This window comes from Festucalex cinctus, chromosome 1 (assembly GCF_051991245.1).
Source record: "Festucalex cinctus isolate MCC-2025b chromosome 1, RoL_Fcin_1.0, whole genome shotgun sequence".
Lineage (NCBI taxonomy): Eukaryota > Metazoa > Chordata > Actinopteri > Syngnathiformes > Syngnathidae > Festucalex > Festucalex cinctus.
In genome coordinates, this window is record NC_135411.1 from 19,976,179 (window position 1) to 19,994,110 (window position 17,932).

At 38.5% G+C, this 17,932-nt stretch overlaps 3 protein-coding genes across 3 annotated transcripts; 2 read left to right on the forward strand and 1 right to left on the reverse strand.

Moving 5' to 3' along the window:
* The first annotated feature begins 285 nt into the window (after positions 1 to 285).
* LOC144017428 (protein shisa-like-2A) lies at positions 286 to 3,014 on the forward strand. The gene is made up of 3 exons (XM_077519042.1): positions 286 to 1,089; positions 1,440 to 1,576; positions 1,649 to 3,014. Exons 1-3 carry the CDS (start codon positions 911 to 913, stop codon positions 1,828 to 1,830), a joined length of 498 nt encoding a protein of 165 aa, XP_077375168.1. The 5' UTR covers positions 286 to 910; the 3' UTR covers positions 1,831 to 3,014.
* Positions 3,015 to 3,938: 924 nt separating this feature from the next.
* On the forward strand, positions 3,939 to 9,346 carry LOC144017496 (protein shisa-like-2B). The gene is made up of 3 exons (XM_077519168.1): positions 3,939 to 4,211; positions 7,956 to 8,092; positions 8,160 to 9,346. Exons 1-3 carry the CDS (start codon positions 3,967 to 3,969, stop codon positions 8,348 to 8,350), a joined length of 573 nt encoding a protein of 190 aa, XP_077375294.1. The 5' UTR covers positions 3,939 to 3,966; the 3' UTR covers positions 8,351 to 9,346.
* Positions 9,347 to 11,894: 2,548 nt separating this feature from the next.
* Positions 11,895 to 16,272, reverse strand: LOC144017657 (uncharacterized). The gene is made up of 3 exons (XM_077519505.1): positions 16,179 to 16,272; positions 14,153 to 14,318; positions 11,895 to 13,163 (listed from the first exon to the last, which is right to left on the reverse strand). Exons 2-3 carry the CDS (start codon positions 14,295 to 14,297, stop codon positions 12,763 to 12,765), a joined length of 546 nt encoding a protein of 181 aa, XP_077375631.1. The 5' UTR covers positions 14,298 to 14,318; positions 16,179 to 16,272; the 3' UTR covers positions 11,895 to 12,762.
* Between the last annotated feature and the right edge of the window lie 1,660 nt (positions 16,273 to 17,932).

Genomic DNA, 17,932 nt, shown 5'->3' on the forward strand with positions numbered 1-17,932 from the left:
GTCCATTGCAAGCCGGCGAGACTTCCTTGTTCGCCGAACTGCTCACTCGACCAATGACAGGCAGTTTGCAACAGTGGAGTCCAACCCAAGACATGCTTAGGACCGCCCCCTCATTTGAATAACATTTCCACTTGGCTGTACGGCCCAAAACTGCCTAAATAAATAAATAAATAAATGACGAAATAAATAAATGACGAAATAAATAGATAAATAGTGACTAAATAAATGGATAAATAAATGACTAAATAATTAAATAAATGACAAAAAGTGAAAATAAAAACTGATTTATTTCCATTTATAGTTATTTATTTAGATATAATTGTGGAATTATATTTTTTATATTCATTTTTATTTTCACTTTTAGACATTTATTTCAAATTTTGGCAGTTTTGGTCCTCCATATGTACGGCCGCCGTACGTAAAGCGCACCCGTCTGTTCCGCACCCAGTGTGAATTGAGCTTGAGTAGTATTACTTGAAAAATAATATTACGCAAGTAAAAAGTAGTCATAAAATAAAAAAAACAAAACAAAAAAACAATCAAAGTATTCGCTGTAAAGAATACTCAAGTACTGAGTAACTGCTTGAACATAAAGTGATTTATGTCATCAGTGAAAAACCTAAAATTCTGTATAAATTCTGGCATCTTCAAATCATAAAATAACAAACAAAAAACTTTTTGAGCTCGAGCAACAGTGGAAGCAGACATATAAGTTATGTCTTCTTTCGGCAACAGGTATTGAAAGTACCCAGTAACAAGTATTGAAAAACAAAGTCATGACAGTTCGAGAGAGTGAGTGAGAGAGAGAGAATGTTAAGAGTCCCAACCCTCCGTCATTCATCATGACCAGCGAGCATTTCATCATGTGTACCCCCTGACCACCTGTGGAGCGGACAAGTGTCATCTCATCATGAGCGCCGTATGCAGCAGCTACCTCAGCACGGAGGAAGTGCTTGTGGACGCCTTCTCCTGCCCCAAAGCGGAAAATGTTGCTGCTCGTTTCTGTTGTGGATTTAATGACTTGAAGTACTGTTGTGACGATGCCAACAGCTTTTATCAATTCGACTATGCTGACATGTGGTGGATCAGGTAATTAGGAAAGTTTCTACGATTGCAGTGATATCTTAGTTTAAAAAAAAAACAACTAACAAGCCAACAAACTGTCTTTATGCCATTAGATGAATGACTTTTTCTCCTGTAGATTTATTACAGCTACTTCAAAGTAATACCACATTCAAAATATACATACATGTCATACAGAAATCATTAGATGACAAAATCACTCTTAAAACATGATTCTAAGTTTTGTCTTGCTGTCCATTTTCCCCTCAGGTTGCTCCATGTATTAAAAGTGTATATTTAAGTAATTTGGCTACAGTATAGTGAACCTATATACAGTGTATTTTCCTTTCTATCACATATTCTTTCCTCTCCTCCAGACTATGGGGTCTTGTTGCCCTGTCTTTTGCAGCACTGCTCCTTGTTGCTTTTTTCATAACAGTATGTGTGCTTTGGAACCTCCTTATCACCACCAAACCAAGTCGTCGTGACAACAACATACCCTTACAGGTGGCAGGTCAGTGTGTGTCTCTCTCTTTCTTTTTTTCTAAGAAATAGTCTTGATGCATGTCTTTGTGCTTTTCATCAGGTGAGCCTCTGGAGGGATCCAGCCAAACCAGAGCGGTGTGTGCCTCTGGTCTGCAGGGATTCAGAAAGTACTTCATGAAAAAGAAGCTGCATTCCGATAACCAGCCCCCGGACGCTGAGCGTGTGTTCCAGAGGTGTTTCATAGCGACTGTTACAGGCGTTCGAGTGGAGAATCCCTCATAAGAAGTTTCAGTACTGCGTGACAAAAGGACAGAAGCAAGGTGGAGGGTTTGTTTCAATAACGGCACATTAGGTACCCTTGTATTATGGGATACAGACCAATCAGATGCCTATACTGTACAGCAATGACAATCCAGATTTTTTTTTTGCACTCATTCGTGTAAAGTAATTACTGAGAGAAAGCTAACTAAGATTAAAAATATAACTCGCTGTTACACTGAATGTTGTATAATTAGTGGAAATCCTGCGCTTGTAACTGTTCAGCAAGCTGGTTTTATCTTGGAGTAATGCGAGATAAGGACACTTGTGTTTCTTATGTCCCATGTACTGTGTAATTGTTTTTGGTCATCATTAAAGTTGTAACAAGTCAATATCTCTGTCTGTAGGAAACAAGCAAATGACTTTTATGGTTCATGTATATGCTGTGCCTGCATTTTTGGCAATTTGAGGTTGTCCAGGGGAATACAACATGTTCATTTCCATCTATCTTTCAAGACATTTATTTTTAATACAGTTTGTGTGTTGGTTTGTTCTTAAAGTCTTGCTCTCTTCTCTGACTGTCATGTTAGATATTTGTGCATCAAGCTCCAGTAATAATGAATTCTGCACTGAATTCCTCAAAGCCAAAGACCTTTTGCTCCTCCTATCCTAAAAGAATACATGTGATGATGACGTGGTTGTTTGTTACTTCTAGAAGTATTTGGGCGGTTATTGTGATGTTTCCATTCATACACCAAAATGTATATGAAATAAAACAAGATGTGGTTGAAGTTTAGACTTGAAGCTTTAATTTAAAATGTTTAACAAAAATCTGTAATTTATGGACATCGCCAAATTATATTTAACCATCAAAGGATAGCGACACACCTCCACGCCACAGCAAAATGTTTTACACGTCATCACGACAGCATACATGTTGGCCTTGGTTTCATTAGCTTGTACAGCACTGGAGCAACTACAGAACAGTTTGCACCCGTGTATTTATTTACATTGATGACGGCGTCACTTGATTGCACCTTTTGAACATACACCAATTATTTGTTCCCATTTTATAATCATCCATTTGAATTGTCATGTAAAAGCCATTCATAACCTTGCGTTCCCTCGCGGAACGCAACTTTGCGAGAGAACGCAGTTGTTTTTTTCGCCTACCATGTCACCTTGGGTGCGCCGTAAACACGACCAGCTCATCTTCCATGTGACCAAAAGCGACGTGTAAACAAAGAAGTGGGAATATATATGCTCCATCCTAGTCGCTTTGGGAAAGCTTTCCCACTGCTTTGTTTTTCGTGTTTACAAACGTTCTATCCTCGTCACTTTTGGTCGCATGGAAGATGACCCGGAAGTGTTAACGGCGCAGATAAGGTGACATGGTAGGCGAAAAAAAACAACTTTGCGTTCCCTCGCAAAGATGTTTGTTTTTCTACCATGTCACCTTAGGGGCTCCGTAGTTTTAAACCTTCAAAAGACAAACTATAAACCCATTCTCCCCAACAACGTAGGCCTCCCTCTTTCTCCTTACGTCAGAAACTATAACTGAAACTGTGACCAGAGCAACCACCACAATTTCCCCCCTCTTTCAAAACAAAAGATCACTGATGCGGCAACAGGAAGTATTGAAAAATAAAGCCACGACCGTTCTGGAGAGAGAGGGAAAGAGACGGGGGTAGAGGGAGGGAGAGGGAAAGCGAGTGAGAGAGAGAGAAAGAGAGAGAGAGAAAGAGAGAGAGAGCGAGAGAGAGGGGGGGAGAGGAGGAGGGAGGGAGGGAGAGAGAGAGAGAAAGAAAGAGAGAGAGAGAGGGGGGGAGAGAGAGAGAAAGAGAGAGGGGGAGGGAGGTAGAGAGAGAGAGAGAGGGAGAGAGAGAGAGGGGAGGGAGGGAGAGAGCGAGAGAGAAAGAAAGAGAGAGAGAGAGAGAGGGGGGGAGGGAAGGAGGGAGAGAGAGAGAGAGGTAGAGAGAGAGAGAGGGAGAGAGAGAGAAAGAGAGAGAGAGGGGATGGAAGGAGGGAGAGAGAGAGAAAGAAAGAGAGAGAGGTGAGGGAGAGGGGGAGAGAGAGAGAGGGGGGGGGGGAGGGAGGGAGAGAGAGAGAGGGGGAGGGAGAGAGAGAGAGAGTTTGGCTCCCAACCCTCCGTCATTCATCATGACCAGCGAACATTTCATCATGTACCTCCAGTCCACCTGTGGAGCGCGCAAGTGCCGTCTCATCATGAGCGCCGAATGCAGCAGCTACCTCAGCACGGAGGCAGTGCTTGTGGCCGCCTTCTCCTGCCCCAAAACGGAAAATGTTGCTGCTCGTTTCTGTTGTGGATTTAATGACTTGAAGTACTGCTGTGACGATTCCAACAGCTTTTATCCATACGACTATGCTTACATGTGGTGGCTCAGGTAATTAGGAAAGCTTCTATGATTAGCGTGATAGCTTAGCTAAAAAACAAACAAACAAACTGTCATTATGCCATTAGATGAATGACTAAAAACTCGAATCTCCTTTTTAATTTAATCCTGCAGATTTATTACAGCTACTTCAAATTCCAAGTCATAATACATTCAAAATATACACTCTTTAAAAAGCTGGGTCAAATTTAACCCAAATTGGGTTATTTGGGTAACCCAACACGTTCCTAAAGTTGGACCAACCCATCTAGTAGTCATTTTAAGATCAGTGGGGCTGCGTTATGGGCGTGACCAGGCGTTGGGTTACCATAATTGACCCCAAATTGGGTCAAATGTGTCTTTGACTTTGCTGTAAGGTGATTCTAAAAATTATTAAATTCATTGTTAAAGGGATACTTGACTCATCGAGCCATTTTGTCTACAATTATTAATCTGATAACTATCATTTTTCATCAACAATTAATAACTTTAAAAAGTAATATTGCCACTTGCTGTCGAAGATGGCATCACCAGTGCTGAGGGAACAGGTAACGACCAATCATGGCTGATCAGTTTGCTGACCAAACCTAGAAAACAGATGAGGCATGATTGGTTGTTCCCTATTTTCTCAGCATAGGTGATGTCATCTTCAGTTGGCAGCCAGTGGGAAAATGTGTTTTAAAGGTATTAATTGTACATGAAAAATAATGAAGTTATCAAGTCAAGTCATCTTTATTTATCAATTCAATCAAACAACAATAAAAAAAAAGAAGCAAGTTGGTCTCTCATCTACTTACCAATCAAAGATGCATTATTTTACATGATGTGTTGTAAGCTTGTTGATCAGATATGTCAAGTCTAAAAAACTTTTTTTTTTTTTTTTTTTTAGATCTTTCAATCTATTTGTCATATTTGCCCCGATAATCTCAGATTACAAATCAAAATAGGCAAAAGGAAATGTAATTTTTATTATGAGTGACAATATTTAACAAACGAATAAATAACAAATATTTTTTAGTGTTCCTATGCTATATCACAGTTCACCTTTTGTAGCCTTGCTGTGTTACAGATTTTAATTTGTGACCATAACCTTATGTATCGCAGGTTTACCTTGCTATTTTGTGGGTTTTCCTATTTTTCTTCCTTCTAAAATTGGACCAGTCAAGAAAAGAATTTTTGTCTAGGGATTTGGGAGGCGGGGGGGATGTTTTCACAAAAACCGAGACCATGAACATAAGAGCTTGTTGCCTCCAAAAGCTTGGGTGCGTTCGGAAATACGAACGCGCAGCTTCCCTCTCACCATTCAGAAACTCAGGACGTTGTTCAAATGTGCCGTTCATGTTCACGGTCCTGGTTTTTGTGAAACAACCCCTGAAACAAATCTTCAATGTGTATATATATATATATATATATATATGTATATATATATATATATATGTATATATATATATATATATATATGTATATATATATATATATATATGTATATGTGTATATATATGTACATGTATATATATATATGTACATGTATATATATATAGGTGTGTATATATATAGGTATATGTGTGTGTGTATATATATGTACTTATTCAAAATTGCATCATACATCAACGTGGCAACTTCATAATATGAAATCTTTCGCCGAGCCCAGGAGTGTGCAAAGTTAGGTAACTTTTCGTACACATTTAGGTCCCCAAAAATACGATTGTTTTCGGATAAGAAGAAGAAGAAGAATTTCTACAAAAAAACAAGAGCTAACTAGCTAGCTTTACACTTCATCACAAATATTAAACGTTGCCATAAACAACTTTGCAATTCGATATCCAGTGTCCACCAATTAGTCCCTGTGTCACGTATCTTTTGAGAGGTACAGTAGTCTATCTGTACCCCACGGTAATCCCCACCGAGTCTCGCTCGCTTAACACCGTATTTACCCCTGAACTCGCTCTGGCCGACCAAACAATTCCTCCTCCGAGCTCCACGGCCCCGACGTTCGCCGTCGCTGGCTAAGCAGACACTTGTGTTAAACACCGGCTCTATTCCGTAGTTAAAGTAGACACAAGATGTGGTTGTTTAAAGGTAATAATATACAGCTAGCCTAACATTATCGTATAGTAATGTAAAATGCGGTGTAACTACACCCGTGTACTTACTGCTTCTCATCACTATTCGAGCAACTACCAGCAATTCCAAAAGCTTGGGGTTGGATAAAATGGCGACTTCCAAACACAAGACTTGAAGGCGGGGCCTATTTTAACCCAACAATTGGTCTACATGTCAACCAATACTGCTGATCAAAGTACACTCAGCAGCCTAGACTAGTAGTTGGGTTAAAGGGATAGTTTGGCTTTTTTGACATGAATCTCTATTTCATCCTCACCTCCAGTGTGTGCGATCAGCACTGACTTACCCCTGACAGCGTTCTGTGACACGAGTTCTGGTCCGGTTTTGGTCGAAAGGAAAGTAGTCCAGCAAGTTGGCTGAGGTCCCGGAAATAAAGCGTTTTTCTTCTAAAAACAATTTGTGTTCAAAAGAGTGATACATTTGCATCATTAAACTCCTTTTCTGAAAAAAGTCAGACGCCATTACCGCCAGGCACTATTTTTATGTTCGTTCGTATCACTGCGCGGCGCCCTGCATGCAGCTGATAGACGCGCACTCATCTACAAGTTTTGTCTTTTCGAAGGCGGAAGGATCAGGTGTCTGCAGCGCGTCAATTAGCTGTCTACAGGGCGATGCGCAGTGATATGAACGAACAGAAAAGTAGTGGCTGGCGGTAATGGCATATGACTTTTTTCAGGAAAGAGTATTTGTGATGCAAATGTATCGCTCTTTTGAACACAAATAGTTTTTAGAAGAAAAACGCTTTATTTCCGTGACCACAGCCAACTTACTGGACTATTTTCCTCTCGTCCAACACCGGACCAGAACTCGTGTCACAGAACGCTGTCAGAGGTAAGTCAGTGCTGATCGCACACACTGTAGGTGAGGATGAAGTAGAGATTCATGTCAAAAAAGCCGAACTATCCCTTTAAGCGACCAATGCTTTTTATTTAATGTTGTGGGTGGAGCTTTCTGACCCAGCAGATGGGTTCATAATTTTAATCAAACTGGTCAAAAAGATGACCCAAAAGCGTTCACCCAAAAGTTGAGTTACAAATTTGACCCAGCATTTTTAAGGGTGTACATACATGTGTTACAGAAATCATTAGATGACAAAATCACCATTAAAACATGATTTGAAGTTTTGTCTTGCTGTCCATTTTCCACTCAGGCTGCTCCATGTATTAAAAATGTATATTAACTCATTAGCTCCCAAAGACGTATAAATACGTTCTCTTTTAAATATTACTAGTGTCCCAAAGACATATTTATACGTTTTTAATGGGTTTTTCATGCTAGAGCTTTGATGCAGCCTCTGAACTGAAGATAACGGTTGAAACAATCTTAGTTATTACAAGAACAAGCTTTTTTCCCCCCACAATTTTAAACAGATTTGTAAATAATGATGAAACGTAGCTATATTCTAATGCTAATTACTGCAAAACGGAAACAGATAGTTAGAAATATACTCCCCCCCTGATGAATCAAATCAAAATCAGTCAAAATACAGCAAAAACAGCAGGGACTGAAGGGGTTTTGCTTCAGTGAAAATGGCTGGGAGTGAATGAGTTAAAGTAGTAATTAGGCTACAGTATAGTGAACCTATATACAGTGTATTTTCCTATCTATAACATACTCTTTCCTCTCCTCCAGTATATGGGCTCTTGTTGCCCTGTCTTTTGCAGCGTTGCTTGTTGTAGCTTTCTTCATAGCAGTATGTGTGCTTTGCTACCTCTTTATCACCACCAAACCAAGACGTCGTGACAACAACATACCCTTACAGGTGGCAGGTTAGTGTGTGTCTATCATTCTCTCTCTCTCGCTCTCTCTCATGCATGTCTTTGTGCCTTTCATCAGGTACATCAAGTGACCCCCAGGAGGGATCCAGCCAAACCAGAGCGGCGTGTGCCTCTGGTCCGCAGGGATTCAGAAAGTACTTCATGAAAAAGAAGCTGCATTCCGATAACCAGCCCCCGGACCCTGAGCGTGTGTTCCAGAGGTGTTTCATAGCGACTGTTACAGGCGTTCGAGTGGAGAATCCCTCATGAGAATTTTTAGTGGGACATACTGACAAAAGGACAGAAGCAAGGTGGAGGGTTTGTTTCAATAACGGCACATTAGGTCCCCTTGTTTTGCGAGATTAAGGCCAATCAGATGCCTATACAGCAATGACAATCAGATTTTGTGCACTCGTTCATGGAAAGCAATTTTTGGTTTGACCAGCAGAGAAAGCTAACATAAAAAAAAAATAACTCGCTGTTATGCTGAATGTTGTGTAATTAGTGGAAGTCCTGCGCTTGTGACTGTTCAACAAGCTGGTCTCATCTTGGAGTAATGTAAGATAATTTATGACACTTGTGTTTCTTATGTCCCATGCATAATTGTGTTTTTGGTCATCGTTAAAGCAATTCAGTTTCTCTGTCTGTAGGAAACAAGAAAATGGCTTCTGCACAGAATTCCTCAAAGCCAAAGACCTTTTGCTACTCCTACAACCACCGATTACAAGAATGTGATGTTCCAGAAGTATTTAGGCGGTTATTGTGATGTTTCCATTTATACACCCGAATGTATATAAAATAAAACAATTAAGATGGGATTGAAGTTCAGACTTGAAGCTTTAATTTAAAATGTTTCACAAAAATCTGTAATTTATAGACATCGGCAAATTACATTTAACCATTCCAAGGATAGCGACACACCTCCACGCCACAGCAAAATGTTTGACATGTCATCACGACAGCATACATGTTGGCCTTGGTTTCATTAGCTTGTACAGCACTGGAGCAGCTGCAGAACAGTTTGCACCCATGTATTTATTTACATTCATGACGGCGTCACTTGATTGCACCTTTGGAACATACACCAAGCATTTGTTCGTATTTCATAATCATCCATTTGAATTGTCATGAAAAAGCCATTCATAACCCTGGGAAGGTCAATCAATGGTAAATGCAATCAGAATCCTTGTGGAATCGAGGGGTGATTCACTCAGCAAATGAGTTCTTACAGAGTGAATGTGTATGGCCAAAATGGAGTAAAAGTGATTCCGTACAAATGAACCGTTGTTGTATGAACAAGATTATAGCACAACACTAATTAATAATTAATAATGTTATGGTAACGATAGCACTTCTTGAATTAAACCTAAGTCTACACTTCAACCACAAGAGGAGTTTTATTGTATTTATTTATGTATATGTAGCTAATTGAAACTCCACTGTGCTGGTGCATAAATCAAAGTCATAACTCTCAAATACCTTGCTTTAGTCTGGCATATCAACCAAAAATTGGACAGTGAGTCTTTTTTTGGGTTATTGCCGGTATAATTGCTGTAATTTCGTGGCCACATCTGTGACCTTTTCCTCAGGTACTTCAAGTGCATGAGGAGATTAGATTGTTCGAGTCATCACAATAAAAGTTATTACATGTTCTCCAAATGCTTGTGCGTCATTGGAGAATTGGAAAAAAAAAAAAAAAAAAATCAAATAAACTGCTCAAAATACAGAAACAATAACTTGTGCAAACTCTCAATGTCAACTTTTTTTCTATTAGTTTTGTTGATTTTTATAACGTTAATTGTTGGAATTATGCTCTGAGATTATGATTATTTATGCTCTAAAAACATTTTTAGCCATCTAGAGAAAGAGAGAAAAAGTTAACGAGATGACTCAGCATAAAATGACATCCAGCTAACTGACCTTGTGTAGACCTAAGCCTCACTTCAATTTTTCATGTATTTTCATTGTTTCCATATGTGATGGAGTGCAACACAACCCCGTTTCTCAAATTAACAGAACAATACATGAATAAAATATATCATTTTAAATTTTCTTTAGCCAAGTTTGTACTTGGCCAGTCACAAGTGGTTAAGCTAGCTTGATGTGCTCTTGGGCAAAATGCTAACATTAGCATTGGTTTCATTTGAAGTGCCCTTGCTTGTAAGATGGAGGTTAGGATACAGTACAATGCAGTTGTATTTAGACTGGAAATGTCTGACTGATGTCATAACATGGTGCCGGTGAAGCAATGAAGGTAAACATTTTGTGTCGATTTTTGTGGTTAGGTTATCCGACTTGGTTGACATTTTCCTGAGCACTACCTTGTGATTAACTGTGATTGCCATCCGTGAACCAAATGAATGCACTGATAAGGCTGACATTTTGTTAAGATAAATATAAAAAAAAAAAAAAAAAAAAAAACACGATGGAAAGATTTCTACTTTAGTTAAAATAAATGTTTATTTCCTCGAGTAGAGTCTGAAATGGTAACATGGAAGTGGTGCACTGTGCATTAAAATCAGTATTTCTTGACATATATCAGTATTTCTACATTTGCATTCAATTTGTCATACTACATGTTTCGTATATTAATCAGAAAATAAACCTTTACTTTGGACCTCTTGCTATGTAGCATTTTTTCCCAATTTCCAATTGTTGCTGATAGATTTCTGTCTCTGTGCGAAGACACATGAAACGCTGATTTCAGTCTCAGCAGTGGCAAAATTACTTTCCACTTTCTCTCTGCAGAGGCAGGTACAAGCTGCGGTTAGAACGGCTCCGGCAACTAGTCAGAAGCTGACCTTTTGAAGCTGACCGTCACCAAGATATGAAGTAATAAAAATAATGACACTGAGGTGCCAAGTAAGTCTTTCATTTCATGTGAGAAAGCAGCAGAAATCTCTACATTTTTCACTGTAACCGCCATATCTTGTCCAATATTGTAAACAGGTTAAATAGACTGTTACAAATTCATCTGGTAAAAAAAAAAAAAAGTCACTATGTTGTGCTTATGTTCAGTCATTTTATTATTTTATTGTGTTACACATATCGATATATACGGTACATTCAAATGTCTCGGACCACATTTTGTATGCTGATATAAACTATATTCTGTATCCTGGAACTAGAATGTCGCTCAGCAGAATTCAAGCCTCTTCCAAGGCCAAAGTGATTGCAGAAGTGTAAAAACGTTAGTTGGTCTGTTTCTTTGTTAGTTAGAAGGCTGCTTTTCTGATTCATGGAAGATTTACGAGGAGTGCCACAAGGATCTTTAGACTTGAGTGTTCCAGTGTTGCCACAAGGCCTCAAACGCTCAAAGTGAAAAGAAATTTTTGTATTCAGAACCCATCCTCACGCAAAATGTTATCCCGCCCCCTATCAATGAATCTTGGTTCACAGTCCCGCTATTTTGCAGATTTGATTGTAACTCTATGTTGTTCTGCCTCTTGTTTATTTGAGGTGTATTTCCATTGTTGACTACTAGGTGGCAGCACACAATTTTGTTTGCCACTATAAATTTGAATGATGAAGAATGAAAACAGGACTATAGAATGTAAAATCCTGTTGTAATCCTGCATTTTACGCCTACAGAAAGTGACAGCTGTAGGTTAATTTTATGATGATTGATTATATATTGCGAGATGATAAGATTGTTAGCTGTAAACGCGTGCCTTGAGTGTATTTAAATGGGGTTTGTTTTTATTACGGATTTCTCTTATTTCAGTGGCCTGGAGTGTAATCCCCATAATGTTGATTATTTCTTTCTTGGTCCAAGAACCACTTTTTTTTTCTCTTTTTTTTTTTTAACTTAATCTTGCTAATTGATTATTGGACAGTGCTGCACATTCTTAGGTGTTGAGTGACATGTGTAGAAAGAAATACACAGATTCAGACACACACAGTCATATTTATCTAAATCAGAGGTGTCAAAAATAAGGCCCGCGGGCCGGATCAGGCCCGCAAAGGGGTTTAATCTGGCCCGCGAGATGATTTTGTAAAGTAAAAAAATAAAAAATAAAAAATTGTAATGCCAGACTAATAAATCAGCCGGCCACAATCCAAACATAAATTTGTAATCTCACAAGCATTCCTCGGATGAGCAATGCAACTTGTACAAGGAATCGTCCTAGAGTCATTATTTTACACACAACCTAAAGTTAGGGTTTGTTTACATTTTTCTGAAAAACAAAAAAACAAAAACCATAGACCGACAAACGTGTAAATACGACACAAATTCAATTACTGGTAAGACAAATACAAATGAGAAAAATTAACATCCTTATATCTTCATTAATTGTGCCATACATTGCATTCTGTGAACAATATATATGCAAAACTGGTAGATTTAAGACATGCGGAACTCATACAGGAAAGTGTTGCCGTGTTCCATTGGCATTCGTGTTACTTTTTTGGAACAATAGATTACAGCTGAGCTCCGTAATTTAGGGCTGGTCCACAAATAGCGAAAATCTGCGTAGAATTGATGGCAATTGTTTTTATGTTATATACCATTATTTTACTGATTCGGCCCACTTGGTCATATATTTTCCTCCATGTGGCCCCTGAGCTAATATGAGTTTGACCCCCCTGATCTGAACATTAGGCTGGATGCTTCTGCATCTCTCAAGTGTTAAAAAATTAGCAAAAAAAACAAACCAAACACTGCTCTTATCTACGACATCTCATCCTATTGTGAAGTGCAGATCATCATCATCACTATCTTCCAGTCCATACTCCTCCTCTTCCTCATTTCTTTCCCTCTCCGCCCGTTCTTTCTCACTGGTTTGGATGTAATTATCTTCAATGAAGCCGTCGTCGTCATCCTCCAGTGTGCCGACGGTCCCTCTCACCGCTCCTACTCGACCCGACACACTGCTTGGGAAGGAAGCATCGTCTTGACCGTACTGGCTGATCCCATCGGCCTCCTGCAGCAAGGAGTGTCTGTAGCTGGCCAGAAAGCGATGCAAGAGGCGGAACTTGACCGACATCACAATGACAAGCGAGACGGCAATTGCTGTGCCCAGTCCGGCGGCCAGAGAGGACCACTGCATCGACCTTTGGGCGTTGTCGTCATTGGTGAGAGCTGAGACGATAGAGGCAGAAAAAAAAAAAAGCGTAATACAGGGGTGTCCAAACTTTTTCAATTGAGGGCCACATATAGAAAATCAGAAGGACGCAAGGGCCGCATAATGTTATGAAGAAAAATTGTGTTTAGTCCTAAAAATTGTACAAATAATTTATTTGTCCTTTTGCATATTTCTAAAAATGGTACAGTACATAAACCAATTTATTTGTAATATGGCAATAGGGTTATTATAGTTTTGGAATTTTTCATTTTAGTTTTTATTTTGTTTTGAGTTTTTATTTTTATTTTTTTAATTTAGTTAGATTTTAATTATTTTTCAGGGTATTTCTGTTAGTTTTAATTCTTTAATAAATGCTTAGTTTTAGTTTAGTTAGTTTCAGTATTAGTTTTAGTTTTTAGGTTTTTTGTTATTTCTTTTAAATGTGTATTACTTGTGCAAAATATTTAAAACACACACATTTAAAATCATCCCCAATGGCTCATGCATTAAATTAATTACCAAAGACTAAAACGAAGGACATTTTTGCTTCAGTTTTATTTTTAGTTAGTTTTGTATACATAAAATGTAGTTTCACTTAGTTTTCTTTTTTTTAAAAAGCATCTGCGTTTTTATTTTAGTTCGTTAACGAAATTGTAGTTTTGAATTTTAGTTTTTTCATTAGTTTTAGTTAACTAAAATAAACTTTAATAGCACCTGTGTTTTTCGAAACCCTCCCTTCTTACTTTGACCATCTCCAAACATTTTTGTTTTTATTTTATTTGAACTGAGTCAAATGCCATTTTTAGCATATGTTGCGGGCCACTAAAAAATGGATGGCGGGCCGCAAATGGCCCCCGGGCCGTAGTTTGGACACCCCTGGCGTAATATAAAACAATAAACGCGTACAGGTTGGATTGCACCAACGTTGTAAACAATATTCTTGTAAATCTAATGTCAGAGCTCAAAGTTCTGGAACACATCTTGTAAAATGTGTGTATTGACTTACCTCGGGTGTCAGTGGCGTTACTGTTGGCGAGATCACCCTCCTCCATCAGAAGGTGTCTTTGAGAGAGATTCTCAGGTTCATATAAAGGCACACAATGTCCTGTTCTGATCAGGAACACAATGATGCTGCAGATCCAACTGAACATTTTTCCAGCCTGTGAGGAAACCTAATCAGACAAAACATATTTTTGACTGAGGTTAATAGAAATGCCTTCCCTCTTTCATATCCGCTCTTCCATTATTATTTGGAAATGTTTTCCAGTGAAACACCAAAACAAATTTGATAGCCATGAATTGGAAATATTTCAGAATTTTTCATGGAAGTACACTTCCATGAAAAATTCTGAACTATTGCCAATATCAAGTTCAATATTGTGATAAATATGAGTTAGCACATTGTTACATCATTAAGTGTGACTTATTTGTTCGTGTTTAAACAAAAGGGGAAGTCAACTAAAAAAATGTATTTACAATAAATTGTAATCTGTGCCCCCACTAGTTTAAACACGGCATTCTGATTAATATTGAGTGTATGGAATGAGTTAAGCAACTCAATCCACCCATTTTTATCCATCTCAGGGGGTGGCCATTTTGTCACTTGCTGTCAACTGTAAGTGACATCATAGTTTTTCAGGGCTCAGGTTAGGACCAATCACGGCTCAATACATTGATTGTACACTTAAGTACCTTGACTTCTGATTTCAATGTCCATTTGTTATAAATATACAGTGCTTAAAAACAATGGCCAAATGTGTACATGTAGAGATGATTAGATTTGATTTTCACACACTTTGAAACAGACTCCTGAAGGAAAATATAACTACTGTACTATGCAGCATGCCACAAACATGAGTTTTTGAGAAAAACAAAACAAAAAAAAAACAGAAAACTGTTCTTAGTTGACAACTCCTTGCTCACATCCTCTGTCCTCTTTCATTCCAAATGTGTGAGATGGGGTTGAGGTCACCTGTTTTCTGAGTTTGGTCACGTGACATTCACAACCTGAGCCGTGATTGGTTGTGACCTGAGCCTTGAGCAACTGGGATTGTCAATTTCAGTTGACAGCTGGCAAAATGTCCGATAAACGCGGGTGGATTTTATTGCTTCATTCATATTACACAAACGCAATATTAATCTGAATACCATGTTTAGACTATTGGGGCTGCATAGAAAATATTATTGTAAAGAAAAGTTTTGGGTTGAGTTCCCTTGAACGGTGTTTGGCAACCGTTGCGAGCTTTACCGCCATCTGTCGTTTCCTACTGTTCTCTCTAATACATTTTCGATCTACACTTAATAAATTATTGGCAAAAGTCCAATCTTCTTTAAACATATTTGTTATATTGTTATAGTCCCTTTATCTCACACTCAATTGGCAAATTTCATATATATATATTTTTTAAAAATGCGTATTTTTGGTCAGTCCACATGTGTGGGTGTTATTTTTACAAATTACGAATCTAAAGTGTTGAAATGGATTGTTCTCTTTGATGAAAAAATGTTCATGGTTGAACAAATTTGCCGTTTTTGGGGTCTCCTGACAATTAATACGCTCCTCACCATTTCTTTCTTTGTTTCTTTTTTTAAATTCCTGAACAGAATAAAATGCAGCAATTTCTTATTCTTTTTAAATCTTCTATCTTGTCAAACACTTGGCCTTATTTTTTGCAGTATTATAGAAGAGTAGTGTAGTACTGGTTGCATAACAAGTAACGCTGATTTACAGCGTACAAACTGTACAGGAATTAGGGAGAAACATGAACCACATCCGTTATCAAATCAGTCCACTGCATTGTTGAAAATGAGGACAAATGATTGATTGGCAGTTTTTTTCCACCCTTCTTACTTATTTCTGTTGTATGTTTAGGTTGTCTGTGTCATTTGAGGCAATAAACAGTTCATGTTAACACAAGTGAAAGATTTTTGCGAGCATATGACTGACCCAAATCAACCAAGTTACATAATACTAACTTCTTGTCCTAACCACACACATAAACAAGCGAGAAAAACAACTAGCGCCAACTTACCAAGTGGAAACTTTTTAGTGTATTTTTAAAGATCCTGGTTTCAGTTTTTAAGGGTCCTGTAATTTTGTTGTTCTTCCTCTCCTGTTTTGCCTCCTCGGAGAATGACTTAGTGGTCAAAGGTTGCAGGACATGCCTTCACGTCAACCTTTCTGAGCCGTGCCCATAAGGCAGAAGTGTTAATGAATAACGTTATTTGGTTTTGCTATTTGTTAACACCCCTTCACTTTTTTCACCATTTCAAGCTAAACCAAAATTGAATCCAGGTGTATATTATAAATAATCAAATTAGGAATGAAAACAGAATACGTCTTTGCTGTGAGACTAGATGGTGGCGGTGTCGATTCAAGTGTTATCACATGTGGTGCTGCATGAATTTATATTGATTGGCTGAAATTGTCTCGAGGTGACATTTCACTCTCTTAATTAGTGCTGTTGAAGGAGAGCAAATCACAGTGATTATTATTACCGTATTTTTCTTTCATAGTTTGGCCGGGGGTGCAATTTATACTCTGGTGCGACTTACGTGTGAAATTAACACATTATTATATCATTTCACATGTTATTTTCACACTAAACCGCAAGAGGGCGCTCTAGGCCTGTGTTGATAAGTTCAACATTGCCGGTAGACGAGGAAGCGGCGCATCGTCTACCTCCCGAGTTGGGGGAGTTGTTTAAAAGTGACACCGAGGATGAAGATTTCATATTGGATTTAGTGATTTGGAGTGACACTGATAGTTTGGTAAACTTGTTAGCATGTTCTTTATGCTAGAGTTATATGAATAACTTGTAGTGATGGGAACATAATTCACCCACGGAACGTTGGGACGAAGGGAGAGTTCCGGGTGGGAAGGTTTTGTTATGTGGAAAAGGGGAGTTAGCCTGTTAGCTTCTAGCTGAGTGGGGAGTTGCTGTTAAGACCTCAGAAGCTGATGTCAATAAAACGCCAGCCTTTGGCTCCGTGCTTCAACACTCCGACTCCCGTCACTGCTCGCTACAAACTCTTAATATGTTACGTCGTTACTGACATTACCAGGCATGTCAGTCATGTAACGTTAGTATACCGTACACTTATTCAGCCTGTTGTTCTCTCTTTTATTTTTATTCTAAATTGCCTTTCAAGATGACATGTATATTTTTGGTGTTGGATTTTACCAAATAAATTTCCCCCAAAAATGTGACTTATACTCCAGTGCGACTTATATATATGTTTTTTCCTTCTTAATTATGCATTTTTTGGCTGGTTCAATTTATAATCCGGAGCGACGTATAATCCGAAAAATACGGTACTATATGTCTTTAAAACAATGTTTTTGGTCTCCTGGAGAAAAGCAAAGAGTAGGAGGGTCATAGCTCAGGTGGTAGTGTGGCAATCTCCCAAGATGCAGGTTGTGAGTTCAAACCTTAACCCTTGAGTGAGATTTATTTTTTCAATTTTTTTAATTCACTCTCTTCCTAGTTCAAATCTTAGTTTACTCTAAAACTGAGTCTATTTGGTCCCTATCAAAATAGAGTCAAAATTTACACTACAGAATTTACTGTGTCGGGTTGGGAAGATACGGCCGCCCAAAGACGTCCAGCAAGGACACCTTTCAAAAGTTCCCCCGCCGGTGTTTGTCAGCCTTCTATCTCCGGAATGTCGTGGAGCGAAGGGACAGACACTGTTGGAAAGGTCTCGTCGAAACCAAAAAGCAAGTTTAAAAAAAAAAGCACGCTGTAAAAAAAAAAAAATCCGCGAAACATGAACCCGCGATAAA

Excerpts from the sequence above, each read along its gene's own strand:
- LOC144017428 (XM_077519042.1), top strand. The coding sequence starts at position 911 with ATGAGCGCCGTATGCAGCAGCTACCTCAGCACGGAGGAAGTGCTTGTG. Across the intron at positions 1,090-1,439 it reads GCTGACATGTGGTGGATCAG|ACTATGGGGTCTTGTTGCCC; the intron begins GTAATTAGGAAA and ends CCTCTCCTCCAG. Across the intron at positions 1,577-1,648 it reads CATACCCTTACAGGTGGCAG|GTGAGCCTCTGGAGGGATCC; the intron begins GTCAGTGTGTGT and ends GCTTTTCATCAG.
- LOC144017657 (XM_077519505.1), bottom strand. The coding sequence starts at position 14,297 with ATGTTCAGTTGGATCTGCAGCATCATTGTGTTCCTGATCAGAACAGGA. Across the intron at positions 13,164-14,152 it reads TAACGCCACTGACACCCGAG|CTCTCACCAATGACGACAAC; the intron begins GTAAGTCAATAC and ends CTATCGTCTCAG.
- LOC144017496 (XM_077519168.1), top strand. The coding sequence starts at position 3,967 with ATGACCAGCGAACATTTCATCATGTACCTCCAGTCCACCTGTGGAGCG. Across the intron at positions 4,212-7,955 it reads GCTTACATGTGGTGGCTCAG|TATATGGGCTCTTGTTGCCC; the intron begins GTAATTAGGAAA and ends CCTCTCCTCCAG. Across the intron at positions 8,093-8,159 it reads CATACCCTTACAGGTGGCAG|GTACATCAAGTGACCCCCAG; the intron begins GTTAGTGTGTGT and ends GCCTTTCATCAG.